The sequence below is a fragment of the Colobus angolensis genome, unplaced genomic scaffold (assembly GCF_000951035.1).
Source record: "Colobus angolensis palliatus isolate OR3802 unplaced genomic scaffold, Cang.pa_1.0 Scaffold397, whole genome shotgun sequence".
NCBI classification, from domain to species: Eukaryota; Metazoa; Chordata; class Mammalia; order Primates; family Cercopithecidae; genus Colobus; species Colobus angolensis.
Genome location: NW_012117343.1, coordinates 820879 through 846836, shown reverse-complemented (window position 1 = coordinate 846836; position 25958 = coordinate 820879). Strand labels below are relative to the sequence as shown.

The 25958-nt window shown below is 38.1% G+C and overlaps 2 protein-coding genes across 8 annotated transcripts in view; one reads left to right on the top strand and one right to left on the bottom strand.

The window, feature by feature from the left end:
* The first annotated feature begins 3366 nt into the window (after window positions 1-3366).
* Window positions 3367-24729, top strand: LOC105521114 (nucleosome assembly protein 1-like 1). Its single transcript, XM_011955148.1, has 2 exons — window positions 3367-3655; window positions 23997-24729. The coding sequence occupies exons 1-2, from the start codon at window positions 3619-3621 to the stop codon at window positions 24311-24313; spliced, it is 354 nt and encodes a 117-aa protein (XP_011810538.1). The 5' UTR covers window positions 3367-3618; the 3' UTR covers window positions 24314-24729.
* Window positions 5175-25958, bottom strand: part of DNM1L (dynamin 1-like) — a 71233-nt gene continuing 50449 nt past the window's right edge. For 2 of the 7 annotated variants that reach the window (XM_011955150.1, XM_011955152.1), the window contains 11 exons: window positions 19467-19587; window positions 19096-19251; window positions 18662-18751; window positions 16721-16813; window positions 13408-13464; window positions 12625-12702; window positions 12268-12300; window positions 10313-10489; window positions 10036-10145; window positions 7927-8086; window positions 5175-7340 (listed from right to left, as the gene is read on the bottom strand). In XM_011955150.1, the coding sequence (XP_011810540.1) occupies window positions 7284-7340; window positions 7927-8086; window positions 10036-10145; window positions 10313-10489; window positions 12268-12300; window positions 12625-12702; window positions 13408-13464; window positions 16721-16813; window positions 18662-18751; window positions 19096-19251; window positions 19467-19587 (1132 nt within the window). In that variant the 3' untranslated portion in view covers window positions 5175-7283. The remainder of the gene's footprint in view (window positions 7341-7926; window positions 8087-10035; window positions 10146-10312; window positions 10490-12267; window positions 12301-12624; window positions 12703-13407; window positions 13465-16720; window positions 16814-18661; window positions 18752-19095; window positions 19252-19466; window positions 19588-25958) is intronic. The other 5 variants (XM_011955151.1, XM_011955153.1, XM_011955155.1 and 2 more) reach the window with 3 other exon arrangements.

Sequence of the window (25958 nt, the reverse complement as noted above, 5' to 3'; positions counted from 1 at the left end):
GCGTGGTGGCAGGTGCCTGTAGTCCCAGCTACTCGGGAGGCTGAGGCAGGAGAATGGCATGAACTCGGGAGGCGAAGGTTGCAGTGAGCAGAGATCCTACCACTGCACTCCAGCCTGGGTGACAGAGCAAGACTCTGTCTCAAAAAAAAATACAAAAAATTAGCCAGGCGTGGTGGCGGGTGCCTGCAGTCCCAGCTACTTGGGAGGCTGAGGCAGGAGAATGGCATCAACTCGGGAGGCGGAGCTTGCAGTGAGCAGAGATCCTACCACTGCACTCCAGCCTGGGCGACAGAGCGAGACTCCGTCTCAAACAATAAATAAATAAATAAAATGTTACAGTTCACAGCATGTGTTTCCAGAGAGGGTGTTTTCCTGACAGTGCTTTAGTGGCATCTCTTCCTTAGAAAAGTTAGTTTAGTCCAAGAATAAAGTATAGCCTGAGAGTACTTATTGTTAAAAATACCTTACATTTTCTATAATAGTACAATACTCATATACTGTCTCTTACTACATCTAACCCAGTCTTTCCTTCAACACTGGAAAAGTGCATTTGAGGGACATGTTGTTCAGTAAATACACTGGCATCAGTGTATGGCTTAAGGATATGGTCACAATTTTAGAGGGACGCAGAAACAGAGGCCCTGTGTAACAGATTCACCCAGGCCCTCTCATAGTCTGTATCCTCTTTATATTCAGGGATGGGAAAGGTTACCTATTGATAGTATTATCTGAATTTCTGAAAGTGAAATGAGCGATAATGGCCAAAACCACAAGTACTTTTGCACTGACCTACTAACGTCATAAGACTGTTAATTGTAAACTATATAATAATCCCCTTGAGAATTGCATTTTCTATTCAGGAATTGAGGAGAATAATTTAATTCCTCAGTTATGAGGTATTAAAGAATAAGGTGTTTCACAAAAAATAATTCAGCATATAATTGATGTTTATCCATTTTTAAATGAGCAGTGAAATGGAAGGAAAAGTGTTGGGTAGCCAGAAGACCCCCGGGTGCCTCTTTTACAGGAGTTCACGCATAAGTCAAATGGTTATCAGCCATATCATGGCCATGATTATGAATGACATTTGTTATAGCTGCTGTTCTCTTTCAGTTGTCTTGGATTGTTTGCCTCTGTCCTAACGAGTCCTAGATTATTCTGCCTGGAGAAAGCACCCATTGTCTCCCTATGCATCACCTGCCCCTCCACCTTAGTGATTCCCTCATCTGCTGGTTTAATACACAGTGAATTTGAGGCTGGTGTCATATACTTCCCTAGAGTACGTCACGGAGACAAGTAATTTTCCTCACTATGGAAACAGATTTTGTTTTCTTCTCAGCGTTACTGTGGTGTGTTGACTAATACTGGAAGCTTTACCACTACTAAAGATGACACCACATCTGATTTAGCCAGGGCTCTAAGTAATACTGATTATATTTTTTTATATTATATAAGCTAAATAGGTTTGGTGCATTTAAATAAAACATAGAACATGATCTGGAAACCAGCAGGCAACGTAAAATAATACTTCCTAACAAAAAGGAATCTGCCTTAAGTAGAAAATCTTTTACTGATGAGTTTTATAAAACCATGTCCATGGCCAGGTATGGTGGCTCACACCTGTAATCCCAGCACTTTGGAAGACGGGGATGGGAGGATTGCTTGGGGCCAGGAATTCAAGATCCGTGTGGGCAAGAATGTAGTGAGACTCCATCTCTACCCAAAAAAAAAAAAAGTATAAAAATATTTTTAAAACTATGTCAGTAGTTGTTTCTTAATTTGGTAACACATTCAGATGAGAGAAAACCACCATTTATCTTTATTAAGGACTTCCAAAGATCTAGCCATGCTGTAGCCCTGACTTCTCAGATCTCACCACTTTCTAGCTGCTCCCATGTTTCCTCATGATTGTCAAGGTAGCTTCACTCCCTTTTTTCAGTGAAATGTTCAGCCCTCACCTACCCAGTGTGCTCCTAGAACAACTTCTCCTAGGTCTTTTTTGGTTTTTTTCTTGAGACAGAGTCTCGCTCTGTTGCCCAGGCCGGAGTGCAGTGGCACGATCTCAGCTCACTGCAGCCTCTGCCTCCCGGGTTCAAGCAGTTCTGCCTCAGCCTCCCAAGTAGCTGGGATTACAGGCACCCGCCACCACACCCGGCTCATTTTTTTTGTATATTTTAGTAGAGACGGGGTTTCACCATGTTAGGCAGGATGGTCTTGATCTGACCTTGTGATCTGCCCGCCTCGGCCTGTCAAAGTGCTGAGATTACAGGCGTGAGGCACCGTGCCTAGCTTCTCCTAGGTCAGCATTAATCACAGTGTGTTGTCATTGTTCATTTATTTATCTTTATCTCTCTGCTAGATTGCAGTACCATTTATATTTAGCACATAGAGCTCTGTAAATGTTTAGTGAATTAGTTGGATGATAAATAACTCCAGTGAAATTTATTTAACTTTATATATGCCATCAATTTTGGTTAGTAATCTGATGTATTAGATTAGCTATGGATCTCCAATTTCTGAAACCAACCAATTTCATTTTTAAGAAAAGTTTTCATTTTAACAGTTTGCTATTTGCATAGTCTCAATATAATTTGCAAGGACTTTCCAGCTTCATAAGCAAGTTTCCTAAAGATTTCTGTAGCTAACACTGTAGTTGTGACTTGTGTCTCATGGATAGTTTACTGAAAGCAACATTGTTCTCTTTTATTTTTAGAAGTTTCTTTTCTGTGATTTTTTTTTCCCCAAGGTGGTGGGGGGGAATTATCCATTATTCCTATTCACTTCGTTTTTAAAGCCACTACCAACTGAATAGTTAGCAAAAGCAGTGAGATATGCCAGCTCTTTTTCTCCACTAAACAAGAAATTTACCTTTATGCCTTGCATCTCAGATGCAAGGCATAAATTCCAGCCAGGCGCAGTGGTTCACACCTGTATTCCCAGCACTTTAGGAGGCCGAAGCAGGTGGATCACCTGAGGTCGGGAGTTTGAGACCAGCCGGGCCAACATGGTGAAACCCGTCTCTACTAAAAATACAAAAATTAGCCAGGTGTGGTGGCATGCACCTGTAATCCCAGCTACTCTGGAGGCTGAGGCAGAAGAATCACTTAGAACGCAGGAGGCGGAGGTTGCAGTGAGCTGAGATCACACCAGCCTGGGCTACAGAGCAAGACTGTGTCTCAAAAAGAAACAAAAAACAAAGAGCATTAAAGGGAGGCAGAATCTATTAATAATAGAGCAAACACGAAGGTAACAGTCCAGGGCCACATGTTCTCAATTGGAGAGCCTCTGAAATCTAAGTGAACAGTCTTTGGGGGACAGATCAACAGTGATTGGATCTCTCTACTTACTAAACGTTTCTGTTTTTTAGATATCGAATGATAACAGAAGGCGGAGTCAGCATAAATCACCGACAAGTAACAAATCCTGAGAGTGTTTTAGTTGTTGGACAACATATTCTCAAGAATGGACTTTCCTTACTTAAAATAGGAAAAAGAAATTTCTACATTATAAAATGGCTTCAGTTATGATGAAGAGTCCTTCATGTTGTCCAAATAAACTTAACCATCCTTCATTCTCAAGACCTCTGAAGGGTTGGCTCCAGAACTTAGACCTTTGCTTATGCAAATCAGAAAAATAGAATGGACTAGGACTCAGTGTGAGTAACTTCATTATTTTTATGGGCCGGTTAATAAATATTTGTTTAATAATGGGATGTTTTATTTTCTGATGTACAAACCTTGATTACCATAAAAAACCATGACTTTCAGGGTTAATCTCTTTATACTTCAGAAGAGAAAGAAATGCTGGCTTTCGTATCTTACCCTTCCTGCTCTCCTTTTTGTAGTGACGAGGAACAATGAAAAAGAGGTAGTGTAAGGAATTGTGAGGCAGGGTGCGGTGGCTCACACCTATAATCCCAGCACTTTGAGAGGTCAAGCTGGGCAAATTGCTTGAGGCCAGGAGTTTGAGACCAGCCTGGCCAACAGGGTGAAACCGTGTCTCTACTGAAAATATAAAAATTAGCCAGGCATGGTGGCAGACCTGTAACTCCAGCTCCTCAAGAGCCTGAGCTGCGAGAATCACTCAAACCCAGTAGATGGAAGTTGCAGTGAGCTGAGATCACACCACTGCACTCCAGCCTGGGAGATAGCATGAGTAGTGAGTGACACTCTGTCTCAAAAAAATAAAGAAATTGTAGCTGCTTTTGTATCAGATATGGAGCACCGATCTCACTAATGTTATATAGTTGTTTATAAAATCAACAGGGCCTCTAGTGTCCACATTAGAAATGGAAAAACTAGTATTAAAAACTTTGATTCGAAATTTGATTTTTTTGTAGTTCAGGGAGCAAATGTAGTTCTCCTTAAAAAGGAGAAAAGTTAGATGAGGCCATGGTTGCTTTGAGAAATTACAGTAAGAAGTAGTTTCTTTACAAAGAATAGTACAAAAATCAGTATGTGACTTTTCAGAAAGTTTCTAATTCAGTTTTCTAGTTCCTTGCCTGTGTTCCAGTGTAATTCTATTCACATTAAGCCTTGTTTTGTCAGTGGATTCCTATGGTAGCAATGTTTTTTTAAATTTAGAAATTTAAATTGGTTTTAAGTTTCAACTTTTCCCCCCAAACAGATTCCAACTTGAGGTAAATTAAAAAGTTATACCCCCAAAATAAAGGCAATTATACCAAATATGCAATCATATGAGAATATCAAAAAGTATCCAGGTAAGGAAAGTTTTCAGGTCAAACTTAAAGGATTTGGAATCAAGACTGAGCTAGCTCTGCAAACATGAGGCAAATTAATTCTCCAGAACTATTTCCATATCTGAAAAATCAAGGCAATGGCCTCCCTGTTGCCTTGAGGATCAAGTGAATCACATACGAAATGATTAATCAGATTTCTTTTGAAAACCTTACAGGCAGCAGAGCATGGCTTTAGTGTTCAAATTCTAGCCATGTACTACCTGGATTACTTGGAGCAAGTCACTGTCTTCATATGCAAAAATGGAGATGTTATAATACCTTGGTGAACTGTCAGAATCTGGTAGGAAAAAAGTCATAAAATGTTTGGTATTCTATACAGTTATGTTCCGAAATAGATTTAGGTATTAAAAAGCTCTTTCTTTTCTCTCTCTCCCTTTCTCTGGGAGAAAAGTTAAGATTTTTTGACAAACTTTAATGTTATTTCATACCAGCAATTTTATTTACACAGCAAGTACAGGTATGTTACAAATGTCAGAGATCATCTCTACATTTCAGATCTTGATTCAGCTTAAGGGCCAACAAAGGAAGGTTTTTCTCTTTCCATTAAGTTTCTTGCCTCCGATTTTTGTTGTACAAAGTGTGTAGTACTAGCAAGTGCATTACCATAGCATGTCTTTAATTTTCAATTTGAAATCTGATGTGCTTGAGAAAAGTGCATCAAAAGTTTTTGTTTTTGTTTTTTTTTCCTTACAAATTCAAAAGACTAGAATAATGGTAGTCATCTGGAAAAAGTAAATCATGGATGGCTATAATTTTGAAACTGATGCTTAATGATGGCAGTGATTTTTAAGTGTGGTAACGTTTTGGGAGCATTTATCCTCTCTCAAGGTGGTACTAATAAGAGATTCAAAGTAGTACCATATCGGATCAGACTGATGATGTGGGGTTTTTTATGTGTGAGATCAGTTGGTGAGCCTGTTGTTCCTTAGTAAATTGATGCCATAAGCTAAAGTTAACATATTCATATTTTCCCTGCCAGTAGTCCTTCATAAATATCGGGTCATAAACTGAAAAAAAAAAAAATTATCTGCAATATAAATGTATTGTCTATTAGAAATGGGGCTAGATGTCTTAAGGATTTCTAAGTATATCTTAAAATTTATAATGTTGTGGTTCATACCAAGAATCATCTGGGGAATTTTAACAAAATATGTATATGTTCTAAACCTCATCACTACCCCATAAATGCAGCTTAAATCTGAAGGAGTATGTGTATCTGGGTGTTTTTCTTTTTTCTTTTTTGAGATGGAGTTTCGCTCTTGTTGCCCAGGCTGGAGTGCAATGGCACGATCTTAGCTCACCACAACCTCCACCTCCCGGGTTCAAGTGATTCTCTTGCCTCACCCTCCCGAGTAGCTGGGATTACAGGCATGCACCACCACGCCGGGCCAATTTTGTATTTTTAGTAGAGACGGGGTTTCTCCGTGTTGGTCAAGCTGGTCTCCAACTCCTGACCTCAGGTGATCTGCCTGCCTCGGCCTCCCAAAGTGCTGGGATTACAGGCGTGAGCCACCACGCCTGGCCTTGGGTGTTTCTTCAGCTCCTCCAGTACTTTCATACTATTCTAATACATTTTGTTGGTATGAAGCAAAAGTAGCTATTACCAGTGCATACATACGGCACATTGGTTTTAAGTTCCACCTCAAAGTGAATCTTAGAGCCTGGTTGAAGTGCTCCACTTTAGAGAGATGTACCTTAATTACTACTGTATTTGCAAATTAAGGGAAATTTAGGTCATCATTTGATTTTCTAAAACCTAAAAGGAACTGGCCATCATTACCAAGTCTTTCTAGATAATCAAGGGTAGATGGCTGTTTTTAATGTAGGAATTAATGTACACATTCCAGCTTTCAGGTTTAAGTATGAATCAAAGCATATTTTAATTTGCTAGCGCAAATGGACCCAGAATTGGAAGGGCTATGTAACTACACAGTATGCACACCACATCCATGTCAGTGTCACAGATCCTCTTGTGCATTCAGCTTTCTTAAAAACACATGAAAGGCTGCAGAGAAGCTCAGAAAAACTAAATTGCAGGACAGGTGGAATACAATGACTATGTGAGGAACTTGCCAACTCACATCTTTCAAAGCCAGATCAGCTTATATAGTACATGCATTATAGTCATATGAAATGTTCTCTTGGTGCTTTCTTCCTGGAGGACTATGGCAGCAGCTTTGAGACTACTAACAAAGATTATTACACAGGTCATCTTATCCACAGGCAAACTGCTTTGCACAGCTAGAACATTAACAGTTCTTTTTAAGTTCAGATGAAACTGTCACAAGACAGACGTGATGTATTTTACATATACTGGGAAACTTTAGAAACAGCCATTTATTATTTGGATTAAATGTGTGATTCGTTCTGCAATATGGAATACACTTTTCAGTTTGTAGCCAGTCTTCACATGAGCAGATTCATACCACTGCAATACACAGGAGTTCATAAATAAGATTCTACTCAGGTAGGCAGTAACTAGCAAGTTTTGAGTCAACAAAGTCTCAGTATTACATAGTTCTCTTCACCAAAGATGAGTCTCTCGGATTTCAGCAATAATTTGACTGGCTCCTTGTAATGCCTGCATTAAAAGAAATAAAAATTTTAAATGCTATTACAAAGTTATGAAATAAATCTGAATTATGCGGGGTGATTTTTCCAATGTATATGTGGTAGGTTTATAACTAACCAATATCTTCTCTGGAATTTGAATCTAATCAATACCGGCCGGGTGCGGTGGCTCATGCCTGTAATCCCAGCACTTAATCCCAGTACTCTGGGAGGCTGAGGTGGGCAGACCATGAAGTCAGGATATCGAGACCATCCTAGCTAACACGGTCTCTACTAAAAATACCAAAAAGCAGCCGGGCGTAGTGGCGGGCGCCTATGGTCCCAGCTACTCGGGAGGCTGAGGCAGGAGAATGGCATGAACCCAGGAGGCGGAGCTTGCAATGAGCTGGGAGATGGCACCACTGCACTCTAGCCTGGGCTACAGAGCAAGACTCCGTCTCAAAAAAAAAAAAAAAAGATTTTTATCAAGTACCAATAGGAAACAAGCCTAGCTAGAATATAAAGACTATATACATCCAATAATCAAACTGCATTTAACACTATTTCTATGTTTCTATCTACTACCCAAGTATAAAAATTCCAAAGGTTCACAGTACCTTTAGCATATCAGCTGCTTCTTTCCTGCGCTGTGCCATGTCCTCAGATTCAGTCAGAAGATCATCCAATAAGGATGATTTATAAAGCTGGCCTACTAGCTCACTCTGAAGAGTGTCCTTCACATGATTAACCAAAAAATGCATTACTGCCTTTGGCACACTGCAAACAAAACCAAATTATGGAATTTTAGCCAAAATTCTACTTTTAATAATCTGGGCTTAGAAAATAACCTCATGAAATAAAGTTAAGTAAGAACACTGTACTACTTTGGATATTTCATTAATGGCATAATCGCCCTTTATATTTTTGCTTAATTATAATTAAACATTAAGAAAAGCAGTTCTCGGCCGGGCCCAGTGGCTCATGCCTGTAATCCCAGCACTTCAGGAGGCTGAGGCGGGTGGATTGCTTGAGGCCAGGAGTTTGACACCAGCATGGCCAACATGGTGAAACCCCGTCGGCATTAAAACTACAAAAATTAGCTTAGCACGGTGGCACATGCCTGTGATCCCAGCTACTCGAGAGGCTGAGCTACTTTACCTTCTTTCCATCATCCTTATTTCAAAACTCTTCAATAGGCATTTATTCATAATAGCCAATAAGTGAGAAAAACACAAACATCAGCTGATGAATGGATAACACAGTATATCTCTATAATCTAGTATTATTCACAGATAAAAAGATACATCACTTAATGACAAGGATATGCTCTGAGAAATGCATTATTAGATGATTTCATTACATGATCACCACAGAGAGTCCTTACACAAATGTAGATGGTACAGCCTATGATATGCCTAAGCTATATGGGATAGCCTATTGCTCCTAGGCTACAAACATGTACAGCATGTTACTGTACTGAATAGGGAACTGTAATACAATGGGAAGAATTCGTGTATCTAAACAGAAAATGTACAGCAAAAATATGGTATTATAATCTAATGGGAACACATTCAAATATGTTGTGTGTTGACTAAAATGTTATGTGGCGCATGACTATACTGATTCATACTTCAATACAGATGAGGCTTGAAAACATTAAGTGAGCCAGGTGCAATGGCTCACACCTGTAATCCCAGCACTCTGAGAGGCCGAGACAGGTGAATCACCTGACGTCAGGAGTTCGAGACCAGCCTGGCTAATATGGTGAAACCCGTCTCTACTAAAAATACAAAAATTAGCCCGGCATGGTGCTGCACACCTGTTATCTCAGCTACTCAGGAGGCTAAGGCAGGAGAATCGCTTGAACCCCGAAGGCAGAGGTTGAAGTGGGCCAAGACTGCGCCACTGCACCCCAGCCTGGGCGACAAAGCAAGACTCCATCTCAAAACAAAAACACCCTCTGCAGGGGATGGGGGCAATGAAGGAGACAAATGGAATGTTTTCAAGCCCACAGTGTAAAACACTAGGAACTATTATTTCTACTACAAGCTACAGGTTTAAAAAGTCTACAAGCAAAAAAGATAAATGGTTCTACAGACAAAATCATTTATTTCAATATGAAGTATATTTATTACTCTGTGCAGTAAAATTCATCTCAGCTGCTGACAGATTACCAAAAACTGGATACAGAATATTTTCTAATAGATCACTTCATACAACTAAATGTGTATTTTCCCTATTACTGCATGAAAATGATATACCAGGCAACATGAAGGAGAAGATGCAGTAGGGGAGCAGACACATGCAAAAACATTCTGAACGAGAAACCGTATACATATTTCTTAGTAAAAGACATTTGTTTTGATACTTTGGAAAACCAAGTTAAATTAAAAAGGCAAGTCGGTGTTACTAGCCAAAATAATTAATGAAACTACTGAATTACAATTTAGGAAAAAAAAAAACATTTTCTTAAATGACTCAAAATGTGGCAGCCATATAGAACAAAAGATTCATTTTAATAGCTTTTTCTAGCTGATACATGAGGTCCTAGTCATTCTATGTTAACAAACTGAGTCTTGCTACAAGTTACCAAAGGACTATCAGAGAATCCACTCGATGATTTAGAATAAAAACCTAAAATTTAAAAAATACATGTATTTTTCAAAACAGATCATAGAATCATCCAGCAGTAGTAGAGCCTGTGATTTATAGTAAGTAATACTAACCTGTCTTGAATATTCTTTCTGACAATGAGAAAATATGATTTAATGAGTCGTTCAATAACCTCACAATCTCGCTGTTCCCGAGCAGATAGTTTCCGTGCAACAGGAACTGGCTAAATAGGGATGGGGGGGGGAAATATTACTTTTGTGACACTTTGAAATGGCAGCATTTAACATTTGAAAGTTATATAAGTTTTTGAGACTTTAGTTCTTTCTGTCTAATCATTTTCCTACTAACTTGGTCATCTTATTAGACCTAAACCAAATTGTCATGGCTTACCACATCCAGCAGATTCACAGCATGACCTTTTTGTGGACTGGCTGGCATAATTGGAATGGGTTTTGATTTTTCTTCTGCTAATAACTCTTCAGCTTTTGAAGTTTTCAGCATTCCTCTCCAATTGCCTGTTGTTGGTTCTTGAACACCATCTCCAACCCCACCACCTCCAGATGCAACCTGAAAAAACATGTTCCAAAACCTATACCAACCACATCATATCTGACCTTAACTAAAACAAAGTTCATTTTATTTCACAGTAGTCAATATACATCCAGTACCCATCTGAAGTTTATTCACACAGGTAATGAGGTCAGAAGGAGACAGTAGGTAGCATGTATAACTGAAACCCTGACCTAGCTAAATAAGAGGTTCTGCTGTAAGTTGTTTGCAAGGCATCAACCAATTTATGTTCTATTTAATTCCTTTTTTCTTTATCATTCGCTCGCTAACTTTTCAAAATCATTCCTCTTCTCCCACCCTTCAAACACTAAATTGTAGAAAAAGTATATGTTGCCCTTAAAATCAAAACTACTCGTTAAAAGCACAAAGAACTGCCATTCAGTTTAAGTAATCATAAACACTGTTAAACTCTAAAAGTCCCATGAACTTATGCCTCTGAAGTTAAGAGTTTATGTATTTCAAATCAATTTACATTCCTATAGTCAACAAAATGCCACAAGGTATAAGTAAGAACTCTTTAACAAAAAGCAAGACTACATTTGCTATTCGTAGGCTGACAGTCACTATGAGTTGTTTCAAATGTGGAATGTGATAAACACAACAGAAATCCCCTCAACCTCTGTACTCTTAAGGATTTGTGGAAAGAAATCTAGTGCTATCACATTAATCACAAGTGCTTTTACACCTTATTTTCTAGAAAATTTATTAATCTTGACTTCTAAAAGTAAAAAATGACTTTATAATGGAAAAACATAATTCATCAACATTTAAGAGGGTTTTTTTTTTTAGTTATTCTTTAAGAGCTTACAATCTAAAAATGGATTATATAAATTTAATAGAGGATTATGGCAGTAAGAAAAATGGTAGTTTGGGGTAGCATTCTGAATCAAAATACTTGCTAAAATCTGTCTTTAATATGTCAGTTAAGGTGAACTATAAATATACATAGTATATTTATATTACACATTAACTTAAAAATGAGTAATTAGGTTTTTATACATGAATGACATACCAAATGAAATCTTAAGGAGAGTGAGCACATTCAGTGTGATGTCATGAATGAAATAAAACTTGTGCAGTGATTTAGATGGTTTGCTTAATATCTGAGCACAGTGGGGCTGAGAGAAGATAAGACATTTATAAACCTTTATCTCAAGTTCAGAGCTTTAAATCTGGATAATTAAGGAAAGGAGCTAAATGGCAGAAAATCTTGAAATAGCAATGAGTCTGAATAATTTATACATTATTTAATTTTCCTCTAAAATGGTTGTCAAGAATTGAAAACAGTCTCAAACTCTCACAGTCCCCCTGTTTGTTTTTAATTTGCTTAAGCTTCTGAAGCATATGTGAAGCTATATATAGGGTAACAAGTGCAAACTAACTGGAAGCATAAGAAAGAAGCATTAGATTAGAGGATTATCTATTAGTACTGAACAGATCTCAAGATCTTTAAAGAGGAAAGGAAATGTCCAAAAATACAATTCTGTCTCTGAAATCTAGGAAATCTCTGAGTTTCCTATCAAAATATGTTAAATTTCCTATCAAAATTTAAAACTATTCTTGAAGGTCACAGAAAACAGTGAGAAAGCCTATTATTGTTACTAATTAAAACGTTTAACGCCATCTTCCACAGGTTAGATAAAAGGAACATTAAGAACATAACACAGACAAGAGATAGATACCACTACACAAACAGGTTATTTAATGGTGTCACAGACAGTGTTTCAGTGAGAACCAAAGGTACCAACATTTCCATTCTGAAGCCAGAGACTCACATTTTTAGTTTCTCTTCTGCTGTCCTGAATTAACTGTTGAAAGATATGTTAAAACATGCAATTTAACAAGCAAAATTTAAATACCAATGGGTTGAAATTCAAAAAGTGCAGGATAATTTCCTCTTTAAATTACTTCTTTTTCTGTGTGCATCTTCTATATTGCAAGCAAAAGCATGTCAACAATATAAACTATGCATTGCATTGTTATATAATTTTAAAATATATATTAGACTAAAGTGATCTGACCTTAGCACAGTATCCCATATTAATATTCTTCTATTCAGTGTATTGTTTCCAGAAGATTATGTTGTACCAAAGAACTAGGCATGCAGGCTTAGATTAAGAATCAGAACAGACCTTGCCATCAGCCTCAGCAGAAGCAGCGGGGGAGGGCTCCTGGGAGGCAGGTGCCAAAGCACTTGGAACTTTAGAAGACTAAAGGCAAAAAATGCAGGGGGGGGAAAAAAATCAAGGATGCAAAAATGCATTCAGGAACACTCTATAAATGTGAATTTTTCCCTTCTGTAACAAAATCGTAAAATAACATGAAAAATGAAAATAATCATGGGAGATAAAATTGTTTATTCTGCCTTATTTCCTTCACCATTGTCACCTTTGTTAAAAGTTTCCTTCAGATGAATACATAATAAAAATCCAAATCCAAAAGCTTCATTTTTATTTTTGGTATTTGATAAGATTCTTTTCTGGCAAAGAAGTCAAGGTAAAAGATTTTTATGCACACTTTAGTATTACAACTATTATAAGTATTACTAGTAATTAAAAACCGTATTCTGTGTATACTGTGTTTTCCAAGAAACCCTCTTATTATAATAAAATCTTTAGTCATTTCAGCTATTTACAAAGTTGATAAAGTCACTGACTGAATTTTTTTAAAAAGCTTGATGCTTAAACGCTTAAATAAACCCTTAAACCTACTTTTAAGCATTTATGTCAGTGAATTCAAAATACTATTATCTTTAAATCACTCAAAACCCATTTTAAACTTGTATGTCTTTACTCAGTTCCAATGGAGTGTTAAAGGGAGGAAAAGAAGAAACTCCTAGAACTGAATAATATTCTGAGCTCATCAATCTATCTTTAGGTATTGGGAATATGCATTTAAAACGTTTTTTTTTTTACCTTGTCTCGTGATACAGCTGAAGGTAATTCTCTGGCTAGCCTGTTTCTCCTTTGTTCCTAAGAAACACAATCGGGCAGAACAAAAGTGATTATCCAAGTGTTGAGATATATGCCTACTAAAAAATGTTCATGTTAATTGAAAAGTGTGGAGTAACTTAGAGATACATCCTCTCACTGTTGGGACTCATGCCATAATTATCATATTTTAAAATAAATATATCATTTAACCCAAAGCTTCTCAATCTTTTTTTTTTCTGCCCACACACCTGAAGGTGTCAGTAACAATGGCTTTCTGTACTGGAGATTCTCAAATGAGGGGCAAGAGAGTGACATCTTCTCCCCCTTTCCTGTCCTCACATAAATGTGGAACATAAGCCTTCAACATACCATGTGGAATTTTGAAGTCCAGAGATCACAGAAAACTCCACAAAGACTTTAAAAGCCACTCTAACCTGAACACCTTTGTGTTAAATTCAGACAACTCCCCTCATAAAACCGTATCTTGAAGAAGTATCTGTGGTTGACGTTATCCCATAAAAATGTTCCATTTCTTTATCCTATCTCCAGGAAATAGTGTTGACAACTGAAAGTCCTTTCTGTAACCCGGCTAATTTAACAGACTGATCAATTGCCCACTGTTCTAATTTGCTAATATTATCAAAGTAACTTGTACAAAGCTAAAGAGACTGTTAAATTCAAATTAGAATGTCCCGAGCATCTGCTATATCCAAGCACCAAGATAGATAGGTAAAAGATTAGGAAAATATTGGCCAGGCACAGTGCCTCATGCTTGTAATCCCAGCACTTTGGGAGGCCAAGGTGGGCAGATCACTTGAGGTCAGTTCAAGAGCAGCCTGGCCAAAATAGTGAAACCCTGTCTCTACTAAAAATATAAAAATTAGCCGGGCATGGTGGTGCACACCTGTAATCCCAGCTGCAGCAGGAGAAATGCTGGAACCCAGGAGGCAGAGGTTGCAGTGAGCAGAGTTCATGCCACTGCACTCTAGCCTGGGCGACAGAGTGAGACTGTCTTTAAAAAAAAAGATGATGAAGATCCAGAAATATGTAGATGTTAATGGTGGATCTCTCACAGGCAGCAACAAATACAGTAGAAACTATTTAGGTTAAAGTCAAAATTGCTCCTAAGTAGAAAGTATTTCATGAACACAGTTCAACTTGCAAAAAATTGTAAGTTAACAAAGCTTCACAATGCTTTTGTTTTTGTTTTTTGTTGAGATGGAGTCTCGCTGTGTTGCCCAGGCTGGAGTGCAATGGCATGATCTTGTCTCCCTGCAACCTCCGCCTCCCGGGTTCAATCGGTTCTCCCTGCCTCAGCCTCCCTAGTAGCTGGGATTACAGGCACACCACCACCCCTGGATAATTTTTGTATTTTTAGTAGAGACAGTTTCGCCATGTTAGCCAGGCTAGTCTTGAACTCCTGACCTCAGGTGATCAGCCTGCCTCAGCCTACCAAAGTGCTGGGATTACAGGCGTGAGCCACCGCACCCAGCCCACAATGATGTTCCATGTGTAAGAAATTTTTTTTTTGCCAGAAACTTGGCCCAATTTTATTTTTTCATGAGAGGGTATTCAGTAATAAAAAATAACAGTAAAAGTATAGATATTAACAATCTTCAAAATAAAAAATTAGCATGATAAAATGTACGTTTTGAACAGGGATACAAAGCAAAAGGCACGGTATCTCGAATTCTCACCCTAGACTGTTACTAACCAGTTATGATCTGAGCTGCTCCCAGACCCCAGCAGACCTGGTGTACCTGCGTTGCTAACTGGACAGCTTACCAACTCTTTTGAAGCTCTAGTGTCCTAATCTGTTAATGACATGATCTGCCCTCAGGGTTATGGTAAAGATTAAATGAAAATATCCACATAAAGTTCTCTGGCACAGTCATTATAACCACAAACCTATTCATTTGTAGAAAAATACTAATCTGAAATCATATCACATATGACCTTGTCATGTGATATGATTGTCAGTATAACAAAACTACCACAAACACAAGTTTTTCATGATGTTAGTTTCAGTGCAAAAAGAACTAAATCCTTTTAAGTGTCTACATGCTAATTTTTAACATAACTGTTATCTAGCGTGTTTTGAAGAGCCTACTCAGGTATGCATTTTGGAATTTTTTCTGGTAACAGGAATCACCCCCAGCTATGTAACCAAAAATGAGTTCCCTATACCTGTGTTAAGAAGGTGCTTGTTTCCTATAATAGTGCCCTGCAAAATAAGCACCAAAGGAATAAATGCTATCTGTAAACCTCAAGCTCCCCAGTTTTTTTTTTTTGGAGACAGAGTTTTGCTCTTGTTGCCCAGGCTGGAGTGCAATGGCACGATCTCAGCTCACTGCAACTTCCACCTCCCGGGATCAAGTGATTCTCCTGCCTCAGCCTCCCTAGTAGCTCAGATTACAGGCACCTGCCACCAACCCTGGCTAATTTTTTGTATTTTTTAGTAGAGACGGGGTTTTACCATGTTGGCCAGGCTGGTCTCGAACTCCTGAAGTCAGGTGATCCACCTGCCTTGGCCTCCCAAAGTGCTGGGATTACAGGTGTGAGCCACCATGCCTGGCCACCCCATCTGTTTTAACCGGAATTGAAGTCAATAACACAGGATCCCTTCCAGCTTCTGAACTGCATATTTACAATTTTCTCACCATGCATATGCAGAAGAGGAAATTTGATATAGAAGGGGGCTCTGAGGTCTTACTGAATTAGGGAGTAACAGAAAAATGTACTATTTTTGGAGAAAAGTGGCAGAGGAAAAAAATGGCTTCTGGGTAGATTGCTCTGTCCACCAGCCTTGGCTCCATCTGAGATCTTATTCAATTTGTTAACATTAACATCAAAAGGAAAGAAAAGATCCATGAAATGCAGCCACCCCAGTACTGGTGAAAAAAGCACTCTGCTTTTCCAAATTTATGCTAAGTTGGTCAATTCTTGAGTGTTTCCTTCACAGCTTTCAGAGCCAAATGAAAACAATTTTAAACACTTTGTTGTACACACTTCCCCTGTATAAACTATAAGTTACCAAAATAGAGCCAGTCACACCAAATCAATGAATTCTCAGATTCTTTCTGAATTTCAGTCTCATAAGCAGAAAGTAATAATGCCTCCAGGTGGTTTTGAGAATTAAGAAAACAATGTAATCCCCTCAGCATATTTCCTGGCATGCAGCAGGCACTAATGTGGCACATGTCTATTTTATCATTACTCCGTGCTAAATAAGTTTGATATAACTGAGTTACAACAGATTTTTCTATCTGTGAAAAAGTGTAAGAATTATATTTACCTCTATATTATTGTTCATTAGGCCACAAGCATCAGCAAAGTCTGGATGTTTTGTGTTGATATAAGCCAGTTCAATTGCCACTAAGTTATGGACCTAGAAAAAAAGTAAGTTAGGCTATATACAAAAATACATCAACCATATTTTACTTTGAGAAATTTATATATAAAACTTACAAAACAGACAATACCGAAAAAGTACAGGAAACTTATGCCTAAATTACTTGATAATTATATTCCAACTGATAAATCTTATGTCAAACAATAATTTACTCTAGCTTTAAAATTATTTACATTTCAGCATCTAAAACTGCATTTCTAAGAGGGAACAATAACATTAAAGTAACTACAAGTATTTTACTGTTAGGGAAAAATAGTCATCTATTTGATGCAAATCTAAATTCCAATGCTTTATGCAACTTTGCTATTAAAACTTCAGATCATCCACTATTCCATGTCACTTTTTAAGTTCATTTTCAACAATAAGAAAATAAGTTCATAACCAGGCATAAGTTAAAAATGTTAACTTTATTTGGGTAAAGGATACATCTAAAGACCTGAGGTAGTGACTGGTTAGCCTTAACTATAAAGCACCTAGTTAAAATATTATATGTAGTTCAAAATCCTTAGAGGAAAATAAAAAAGAAAAGTTAAAATTAATGTATCCAGCCCTCTACAGAATTGCTAAGTCTTTTTTTGTTTGTTTGTTTTTTGAGATGGAGTTTCGCTCTTATTGCCCAGGCTGGAGTGCAGTGGCACAATCTCGGCTCACTGCAACCTCCACCTCCTGGGTTCAAATGATTCTCTTGCCTCAGCCTCCCGGGGAGCTGGGATTACAGGCATGCGCCACCATGCCCGGCTAATTTTGTATTTTTAGTAGAGACGGGGTTTCTCCATGTTGGCCAGGCTGGTCTCAACTCCTGACCTCAGGTGATCCACCCACCTCGACCTCCCAAAGTGCTGGGATTACAGGCATGAGCCACCACACCACTAAGTGTTACAGAGAGAATAAACTTAAGCCCTTTATTATGTGCTGTCCTAACAAATCTCAGGTATCAGAATGGCACTTATCAGTCCAGAACTGGGTAAAAAGGGTCTATTAAAATGAAGGTCCAATGATTCTGTGCTATATTCAGTCTTAGACATCAGAATCTGAGGGGTGTCCTCACTAAAGAAACAGCCAAGCAGCAGCACTTACATTCCAAGGATGGTTTTGTACTCTTAGTAACCTCCACGGGGCTCACCATCCTGAACCAAGGACCCAAATGCACTTTTAGTGATCAGAAAGAAAAACAAAAAACAAAAACCCAGCCAACAATTAGAGGCATAAGGGCAATTTTAAATGCTTATCCCATATTTCTGCCAATTTCAGCATTTTTATTTGTGTGGATAGCAGCAACCCACAGAATAGTAGCAAGCAACTATGATATTATAGTTATTAGGTCATAACAAGCAAACTGCAGAAGTGGCCAGATTACTCCGATGTACCTCAAAGTAAGAGTGTGCCATAAAGGCTCAGTTTACTGAGGCTAAGGATGGAACTAATTTTCTGTTAAGATCAGTGGTACTAAATAATACAGCAAAGCTATTCATACCCCTCAATCATAAATCTATTTTCAAGAAAACCCATGTCTGCAGGCTAACGATTAAAATATGAAGAAAAAATACACTTTATACCAGAATTATTAAAAATTTTCCTTTAAATTTTAATAAATTTAACTTTAATAAATTAATTTCTTAATTTTAATAAACTTTAATAAATTTAACTTTAATAAATTAAACTTTTAATAAATTTAAAGTTGACTGAAACTCAACTTCTTTTTCCTCCCAATACACTGGAAAACATTATGCCTAAACTCTAAAGTAACCATATAATGTTTATTAAAAAGCAGTCAAGCAAAAATTTAAACTTTTACTAATAGTAATTACAATGATCTATGCTCACCATTTCATTTGTAACAGGCAACCTTTTACGAAGAAGACAAGTCACCACTTCAACTATGGCATCATGAAGTTTAGGAAATCGTAACAATTCCTATAAATGGTAGATGAAAGAAAAAGTAAGTTTGTTTTTTTTCGTTTTAAGACATAGTCTCACTAAGTCATCCTCCCACCTTAGCCTCCCAAATAGCTGAGACTATATGTATAAGCCACCATGCCAGGCCAACAGTCATTTTCTTTTATTTAATGATCACAGAAATACTGAATTAGATTTGGAGCCTACATTTAAGAATCCTATTTCAAACCACTTTCAGGTAAGGGAACTACAGATTTTACCTTGTATCCCATCTTACACATTTCCTTCCACCCAGTGAAAGAAACCACCACTTCATGTTCTTTTCTAGTTTACGTGAAACCTGTTACATTTCTCTCCGTTACCTGTGTACTGTAATTGCTACAGTGCTGAATGATCCTTTGCATTTCCTCATGAACCAGTTCCACACAGCGGAGGCTGGGCTCTTCTAGACGTTTGATTTGCCGCTTCACCAGTAACTCAAATGAAACCTCAGGCACAAATAAAGCAGGACGAGGACCCTGAGAAAATAAAACTTAGAACTCTTATTATATATGTAATTTCAGTTCTTCCCAAAGGTTAAGTCACATTTTTTGTATTTTTCATGCAAAATGCTTTTTAATTTCAAATATGAGAGCAAAATAAACTGTATAATTAAGTTTAAAAAGACATAGTATATGGGTAAGAAAAACTTTAACCTCATTTTTTTACAGTCTAAAAAGCTAAGCATACTCACAGTAGCATTTCTAATGGCAGTCAAAATGTCAATAGTATTAAGGCCACCAAGTGGATCGACAGATTCTAAGGTTCGCCCAAAAGTCTCATGGAAAATATAACAAATTCTAGCACCACCGCATCTGAAAGGCAATGAAGTATATGGTTTCTGGCATTGTGAAAGGGGAAAGAAGATACAAGTTAGAAGTCTTTCTAGAGCTTTAAGTTCATCTTATTTTCTGAGAAAGCCTCAGATAAACAATTTCATTCATTCCCATTACCATGTGTTCTAATTCAACTCATTATAAACTAGTTTCTCTAATTTTTTTAAATGGGAAAAGGAATCATTAAATGATAGGTATGTGTGTGTATATATATATATTTGTAAATATAATACATGTTCTGACATAAAACAACAGTTAACTAAGAATTGCTAAGCACCTTTTCTCTGCCCTAGTTTTCCTCAACTAGAATATAAGCTCCTTGAGAATAGGAAACAGTGCCTTATATTTATTTCCATTGATTCACAATCTGAAGAAGAGGTTGGCAAACTTTTTCCATAAAGGGTCACATAGTATTTTAGGCTTTTCAGGTCATACAGTCTCTGCTGCAACTACTCAACTCTACCATTAAGCACATAAGCAGCCACAGACAATATGTAAATAAATAAACATAGCTTGTTAGCCAGGTTTGTCTCAAACTCCTGACCTCAAGTGATCCACCCACCTTGACCTCCCAAAGTGCTGGGATGACAGGCGTGAGCCACCCATGCCCAGCCCTAGTCTTGCTTTAGACAAATTAAATCTCTTTTTGTTGTTGTTTTTGTTTTTGTTTGAGACGGAGTCTCGCTCTGTTGCCCAGGCTGGAATGCAGTGGTGGGCTCTTGGCTCACTGCAACCTCTGCCTCCCGGGTTCAAGTGATTCTTCTGCCTCAGCCTCCCAAGTAGCTGGGACTACAGGCATGCACCACCATGCCCAGCTAATTTTTGTATTTTTAGTAGAGACGGGGTTTCACCACAATGGCCAGGATGGTCTCGATCTCTCGACCTCATGATCTGCCCGTCTCAGCCTCCCAAAGTGTTGGGATTACAGGCATGAGCCACCACACCCGGCCTTAGACAAATAAAAATCTCTTGATATAGTTACTGAGCACCTTATGTTTCCTATCTTGTTTAATAACTAGAAACCCTGGTATTATCTTTTTCAAATTCAAGTCCAGTTGAATTCTACAAATACGTTTATAATGCCTCCCCAAATCATCCCTTCCTCTCTATTTTTACAACCACTATTGAGTACCTTTTTATAGTAGCTCAGGTAAAAGGTACTAGTCTAATATTATGCTAACAGAAGTAAGCCAAGCACAAAAGGGCAAATACTGAATGATTCAATTTATATGAAGTATCTACAATAGGCAAATTCAGACACAGAAAGTAAATTTGGCTCACACCTGTCATCCCAACACTTTGGGAGGCCGAGGCGGGCAGATCACCTGAGGTCAGGAGTTCAAGACTAGCCTGGCCAACATGGTGAAACCCAGTCTCTACTAAAAATACAAAAAAATACAAAAATTAGCCAGTTGTGATGGTGGGCACCTGTAGTCCCAGCTACTCAGGAGGCTGAGGCAGGATGATTGCTTGAGCCTGGGAGGCAGAGACTGGCCCAGACTGTGCCACTGCATTCCAGCCTCGGCAATAAAGTGAGACTCTGTCTCAAAATAAATTAATTAATTAATTAAATTAGAGGTTACCAGGGCTGGAGGAGAGGAGAATGAGGAGTAATTGCTTAATAGATAAGAATTTCGGCTGGGCGCAGTGGCTCATGCCTGTCATCCCAGCACTTTGGGAGGCCGAGGCAGGCGGATCACAAGGTCAGGAGTTCGAGGCCAGCCTGGCCAGCATGGTGAAACTGCATCTCTATTAAAAATACAAAAAATTAGCCGGGCATAGTAGTGCGCGCCTGTAATCCCAGCTACTCAGGAGGCTGAGATAAAACAATCGCTTGAACCCAGGAGGCGGAGTTTGCAGTGAGCCGAGATCATGCCACTACACTCCAGCTTGGGCAATAGAGTGAGACTCTCAAAAAAAAAAGGGGGGACGGCTGGGTGCGGTGACTCACGTCTGTAATCCCAGCATTTTGGGAGGCCAAGGCAAGTGGATCACGAGTTCATGAGATCGAGACCATCCTGGCTAACACGGTGAAACCCCATCTCTAATAAAAATTTAAAAATAAATAAAAATAAAAAATTAGCCGGGCGTGGTGGCACACACCTGTAATCCCAGCTACTGGGGAGGGTGAGGCAGGAGAATCACTTGAACTTGGGAGGTGGAGGTTGCAGTGAGCCGAGATCGCGCCACTGCACTCCAGAGTAGGCGACAGAGCAAGACAGAAAAGACTCTGTATCTACAGTCTTGTTCCTAGACACCCTTCCTGTCTTATCTCCTATTATGTCCCATCACTATACATGCTGTTCTCCAAAAACATTATTCTTGCATTATTCTTTGCTGTTCCCAAGCCTGAAATACCCTCTCATTACTGGCTTCTCAAATTCTATTCAGAGCCCAATTCAAATGCCTTCTTAAATGTGGAGCTCTCCCAAACCCTGAAATAAATGTCAATGGTCTCTCTTCAATGTCTGAAACACTTCATTAGGTAGACACAGATAATTGGTTCATTAACTATTTATAAAGTGTGCATATACGCTATGTGTACTTTTCTGAATATGAATTATATATAACAATAAGTTGTATTTAAATAAAAGTTATACTTGTGCAGCCTAATCAAGCTCAGTATTATCTTGACCTACTTTACCCACTAAACTCTTTAAAGGCCCATTTGTGGTCATCTTTACATTTTTCAATATGCCATATATATAACCATTCAACAATTAGTCTGATAAATACTCTCTTTACGGAGTTGACCATATGAAGACCATCTCGGTTATACTAAAGTATATAGAACTACACACACACGCACACACACACACACAAACACACAAATGAGTTAACGTATAAATCTGAACAAGCTCTGTGGATTGTACCCATGTCCATTTTCTCACTTTGTTATTGTACTGTAGTTATGCAAGATGTCCAACGGTGGGGGAAGTTGGGGAAAGGGTACACAGTGGAGGGTGCATGGGACCTCCCTGTACATCACCCTGCAACTTCCTGTGAGTCTGTAATTATTTCAGAATAAAAAGATGTTTTTAGAGAAATGGTTGTTCTTGCTAGTAGTAAAACAGTACAATATGCTAACAATATGCAATATGTAATGAAAGATTCTAAGGATGTTATATTCTTTAATCTAATAAACTTACTTCTACAAATTTATCCTCAGTGTTTACTTGGACACAAGCCCCAAAGATAGATGCAGGTGGTCCATCACAGCTTATATGTGTATGTAACAGAAAAACTATCCAGTAGTAGGAGACTGGCCCAACAAATGAGGGTATATCTAAAAAGTAAAATACTATGCAAATCTTCAGACTGATAATGTATGAGGTAGAAAGTTATTTGTTGCATGATTTAAGAAATGATTCCAAGATAGGTATAGCATCTGATTTTTAAAGATATGTAGTACAGGCATCTATGTGTTATAGATGCATAGAAAAATGCCTAGTTCAATGCCAAATTTTAGGAATTATCTCAGGTTGGTGAAATGAAGGGTTTGTTTTCATTTTCAGAGATGGGGTCTCCTTTTTTAGCGCCATCTGCTCGCAGCGCTGCCTCTTGCTCCTCCCACCACCACTGCTACCCTGAGTCACTGCCTGCACAGCTCCACCCGCCTGGCTCCCCATACTAGCCTCTGATATTTGAGTTCTTACAACATGGCAGACATTGACAACCTGCCTAGCTAGGGTAGTTAAAAGAGGAGTGAATACTCTCAAAAACCTGCATAAGTGCACAGATAGAAGCCAAATTATATGAGGAACTTCACAATCTTGAAAGAAAGTATGCTGTTCTGTATCAGCCTCTATTTGATAAGCAATTTATGATTATTAATGCAATTTATGAACCTACGGAGGAAGAATGTGAATGGAAACCAGATGAAGAAGATGAGATTTCAGAGGAGTTGAAAGAAAAGGCCAAGACTGAAGATGAGAAAAAGGATGAAGAAAAAGAAGACCCCCAAAGGAATTCCTGAATTTTGGTTACCTGTTTTTAAGAATGTTGACTTACTCAGTTATATGCTTCAGGAACATGATGAACCTATTCTGAAGCATTTCAAAGATACCAAAGTGAAGTTCTCAGATGCTGGCCAGCCAAAGAGTTTTGTCTTAGAATTTCACTTTGAACCCAGTGAATATTTTACACATGAAGTGCTGACAAAGACATGTAGGATGAGGTTAGAACCAGAACCAGATAATTCTGATCCCTTTTCTTTTGATGGACCAGAAATTATGGGTTGTACAGGGGGCCAGATAGATTGGAAAAAAGGAAAGAATGTCACTTTGAAAACATTAAGAAGCAGAAACACAAGGTACATGGGACAATTCGTACTGTGACCAAAACAGTTTCCAATGACTCTTTCTTTAATTTTCTTGCCCCTCCTGAAGTTCCTGAGAGTGGAGATCTGGATGATGCTGCTGAAGCTATCCTTGCTGCAGACTTCAAAACTGGTCACTTTTTATGTAAGCATATAATCCCAAGATCAGTGTTATACTTTACTGGAGGAGTTACTGAAGATGATGATGATGAGTATGGTGAAGAAGGTGAAGAAGGTGAAGAAGCTGATGAGGAAGGGGTAGATGAAGGAGATGAGGGAAATGATCCAGACTATGACCCGAAGAAGGATCAAAACGCAGCAGAATGCAAGCAGCAGGGAAGCAGGATATATGTGGCCTTGAGGATAACCTGCACTGTAATAGCCTAAACACAACTCTTACTTACTGCCTTATGTTTTTGTATTTTCTTGGTAGACTAGGTAATTTTTGTTTTAAAGGATAGGAAACTGATATTTTAAAGACCAATTTGTTCTAGCTAGCATTTTCACTAGTTTTTCTGCCAGATATGTTGAATGCACAAATTCTGTCACACATGTTCATTCATTGCTAATAATTTGGTTCTTCTGGAATCTTTTTATGTAGCTCTTGGAGTACAGCTATGAAAATTAACAACTGTTAAAGGAAACACTTTTTTTTTTTTTTCCAAAATTTTTTCCTTGAGGAAGCAAAGTATTTTTTCAGCTGTCTGTTGAATAGGGTTAAGTCTGCTTGGATTAGCTGTGCCTTTCCTTACTTTGTTACAGAAATGCAGGGACTTATACTAAGACAATTCATCATTTAAAAAAAAAAAAAAAAAAACTGGCATGTGCAGTGGCTCACGCCTGTATTCCTAGCACTTTGAGAGGCTAAGGCAGGCAGATCACCTGAGGTCAGGAGTTCAAGACCAGCCTGACTAACACGGTGAAACCCCATCTCTACTAAAATACAAAAATTAGCTGGGCATGATGGCGGGTGCCTGTAATCCCAGCTACTCAGGAGGCTGAGACGGGAGAATCGCTTGAACCCAGGAGATGGTGGTTGCAGTGAGCTGAGATCGTGCCACTGCACTCCAGCCTGGGTGGCTGAGCAAGACTCAGTGTGAAAGAAAAAAAAAATGGGCAAGACAACTATATGGTTAAGAATTTAAGAATTTCCAGTATGACCACACCCAGTAACTGTATTAGATTGTTAATGGATTATTGTGTTATAGGTGAAATAGTTAACTGTAAAGTAACCTGACTCAGTATAGTTACTGGTACCACAGTGAGATGAATAAAACAGGATTTTCAGAAGCTAGCCTGACTTTAACTATACTTTTAAATTTAACCTCCATTAACTAAGCATCTTTTCTTTGTAGTAGGATCTACCTTCTGCTTCCCTGGAAAGGATGAATTTACATCATTTGACAAGACCTATTTTCAAGTTACTTGTTGTTTGCTTGTTTTTGTAGCCTAAAATAAAAATTTCAAATACAATTTTAGTTCTTACAAGATAGTGTCTTAATTTTGTACCAATTCAGGTAGAAGCAGAGGCCTAGCTTGAATTAAGGGTTATACTCAGTTTTTACCACATTACTGAAAAGGGTACCAGCTTTAGAAAGAGATACTATACTAATAAGCAAGTGTAAAAAAAAAAGAAGAAGAAAATTTTAAGCGATATGATGCTTTAAAAAAAAAAAAAGTTAAAGTTCATTTTCTTTGGGGTAGAGCTAGAGAGAAGGCCCCAAGCTTCTGTGGTTTCTTCTAATTCTTATTGCTTAAAGCATGAGTATGTCAATTACCCATGCTTCTGTTTGCTATGTATTAAAATGTGTAGTACTGTTTACTTAACTACCTCATGGATGTGTTAAGGCATATTGAGTTAAATCTCATAAAATGTTTCTTGATCTCATTAAAAGCTCAAAATTTTGGGCCTATTTGTAATGCCAGTGTGACACTCAGCATTTTGTTCACACCACACTTTGATAACTAAACTAGAAAACAGTTCAGTTATCAACTAAATTATCAGTTAGTGATCTTTGTGTGGCATATATAT